The sequence below is a fragment of the Arachis ipaensis genome, chromosome B08 (assembly GCF_000816755.2).
Source record: "Arachis ipaensis cultivar K30076 chromosome B08, Araip1.1, whole genome shotgun sequence".
Classification (NCBI taxonomy): Eukaryota; Viridiplantae; Streptophyta; class Magnoliopsida; order Fabales; family Fabaceae; genus Arachis; species Arachis ipaensis.
This window is the reverse complement of record NC_029792.2, coordinates 5,395,462-5,398,420: the sequence shown is the minus strand read 5'-3', so window position 1 is coordinate 5,398,420 and position 2,959 is coordinate 5,395,462. Positions and strand designations below refer to the sequence as shown.

The 2,959-nt window shown below is 29.4% G+C and overlaps 1 protein-coding gene across 2 annotated transcripts in view; it reads left to right on the top strand.

The window, feature by feature from the left end:
* The window catches only part of LOC107613816 (fatty acyl-CoA reductase 3), a 5,715-nt gene continuing 2,845 nt past the window's right edge, over nucleotides 90-2,959 (top strand). The window contains exons 1-5 of one of the 2 annotated variants that reach the window (XM_016315976.1): nucleotides 90-313; nucleotides 419-522; nucleotides 1,101-1,303; nucleotides 1,429-1,529; nucleotides 1,618-1,798. In XM_016315976.1, the coding sequence (XP_016171462.1) occupies nucleotides 235-313; nucleotides 419-522; nucleotides 1,101-1,303; nucleotides 1,429-1,529; nucleotides 1,618-1,798 (668 nt within the window). In that variant the 5' untranslated portion in view covers nucleotides 90-234. The remainder of the gene's footprint in view (nucleotides 314-418; nucleotides 523-1,100; nucleotides 1,304-1,428; nucleotides 1,530-1,617; nucleotides 1,799-2,959) is intronic. The other variant, XM_016315977.2, reaches the window with a different exon arrangement.

Here is a 2,959-nt window from a genome sequence, read left to right as displayed (position 1 = left end):
ACTATCACCAACTGTAGAGGCATACACATATGCACACCCCCATCCCATAATTAATTGCTCTATTTATGATTGTTTTAATTTCTCAACTTATATCAATTTGCTGGCATGCCACTAGATTATAGCTACTCCACTACTCTACTTCACTATCACAAGCACTATATTAGCCAAACCACTTTGGTTAATTTCTCTACCCTTCTCATCATATAAACCTTAAGCTTTTATTTTTCTTCAATAATGGAGGTTCGAAGTGTGCTCCAATTTCTTCAGGACAAGACCATTTTGGTTGTTGGAGCCACAGGATTTCTAGCCAAAAGTATATATACATACATATACATATATATGCTTCCTCTTTTTTTGTTCATTCATTCATATTTGTGATGAATTGATATGTCTTTTTATTTGGTTCTATATGTTTCAGTTTTTTTGGAGAAGGTGTTGAGGGTTCAACCAAATATTAAGAAGGTTTTTCTTCTCTTAAGAGCCGCAGATGCCAAATCTGCCACTCATCGCTTGAACAATGAGGTGCATCAATACATGCATATGACCCTTTCTTTATGTGCATGATGAAAGGCAATACAAACAAATAATGTTTATTGTTTTTTTTTTTAGTTATTAGTAGATCAAATAAAAAAATGTCAAAAATGTTATTCCTTCACCAAAATCAATCACTAAAATCAGTCACCAATATATTTGGGTATAAATATATAAGTAGTTTAATTTATTTTCAATGTGTATTTATATTTTAACATATATTTTATACTTATAGTGGACTTTAGTGACTGATTTTGGTGTACACGTAGCATAATCGAAAAAAAGTGAAAGAGAAAAATGTAATATGATGATGTGATGAAGAGGGAAAATATAGAAAAGATAGTAAAGATGGATATCACATGGCTGGTTTTAAGTTTAAACAAACATATATCAATTTGCCGGTTTAATTAACCCCTCATCAACCTATTATTATTCAATTTAATTATAATAAAGCGGGCATATATTATTATTAGTTTAATTTTTCTCTTGATATCAATGGATTAATTAAGCTTATTATATGATATACGTGCTAGTTAAATACTATATTTATTTAATTATTTTGCATGCAGATCTTAGGGACAGACTTATTTAATTTGCTAAAAGAAAAGCTAGGAACAAATTTTAAGTCCTTTATATCTGAAAAGTTGACTGTGTTTCCTGGGGACATTTGTTATGAGGACTTGGGTTTGAAGGATTCAATCCTAAGGGAAGAGATTTGCAACCAAGTTGATGTTATTGTTAATTTGGCTGCAACCACTAATTTTGATGAAAGGTATATATAACTATAAGGATCTTAATTAATTAAACTATTATTATTCTTTCCTTTTCTTCCACTTTTGACTTCTTCTTGGGGGAATTGAAACATTATCTATCTACTTGTTCCATTTGAAAATACAGATATGACATAGCGTTGGATCTAAATGTCTTTGGAGCTAAGCATGTTATTAACTTCGCCAAACAATGTATTAAGCTAAAAGTACTAGTCCACGTGTCAACAGGTTAGTATATATATTCATTAATGAACAGGTTAATTAATATATATTAAGGTTATTGCTTAGTCTTACAATTATTTGATATCTGTATCAGCTTATGTGTGTGGTGAGAGAGGTGGGCTCATATTAGAGAACCCATATCACTTCAAAGATGTACCTGGATTAGACATCGATGCTGAAAAGAAAATTGTGCGTGACAAGTTAGATGACCTACAAAAACAAGGAGCAACTCATAATGAAATCAAAATCGCCATGAAAGACTTAGGTATTACCAGGTTAGTCAAATTCTTTAAAATCGAAAATATTTAATAAACAAAAAAAATAAAAATAATTTAAATTTATCTTATTTAATATTTATTAATTAATAATTAATGAATATTAAATAAGATAAATTTTAACAATTTTTTTTTATTTTTCTAATATTATCGGTTTAAATTTTTCTTTCCCTTTTACTTATTATCAGTTATCATTGTTCTCTTTTCCTTTTTAAGTATACTTTTAGTTCATATCTATAAGTCTATTTAAGAAGCTTCGTTGTTGTTTTAAAATATGTCATAAATTAGTGGTCCATTAGTCCATTATTACTAATAAATAGTGTATATAGAGCGTAATCTTAAAATTCAATTTGATAATGTTGGAGGTGTGCAAACAGGGTTGTACAAATTGCTTATAAGTGGTGAGAAAGGTGAAAACTCAACTGAAGTCGACTTCACGTGAAGTTGATACTTGAGAGTTGTTGGATGAAAATTTAGTCAAATCAATCAAATCATTTAACAACTTTCAAGTATCAACTTCATGTGAAGTCGACTTCATCTGAATTTTCAGGAGTGAGAAATATGAGTAGTACTACACACTTTAATTAACCTCCAATAGAATAGGATACGTGTCAATGTGTCATTTCACACTTTGTAGGGAGCCACAAGAAAGGTAGACATCTTATCTACCTAACAACTAACCTTAGGTGCCTTTAATTAACTTTGATACTTATCTCAGTGTCTTATTTTCAACCATGGTCTCTCTCAAAATTAATAGTTAAAATTTGTTAAAATACTATTTTGATTGTTCTTTTTAAGGATAATAACTCAGGATTAAATATATAGGGCCGTATTTATCGTTGACCTAGAACGTGTCATACATCTAGCAATCCAAATCATGCACTTTTCTTTTAATATAATCTTTATAGATTAGCTACTTTGGTGTATTAATTATCAGGCATATTTATTAGTGAAAAAGACTGATATACAACGCATGTTTGTATGTTAAGCAAGCAAGTTCAAAGGTCAAATCTACAGAGTAGTTAAGAGTTAAGACATGCAAAAACAGAGGAAGGGAAGGAGAATTGTTTTCATTTATTTATTTATTATTTTTATATGAACTGGTCACATATACAGCTGAATTAATTTTTTAAAGAATTTAAATAGAGAACTACTTTTTTC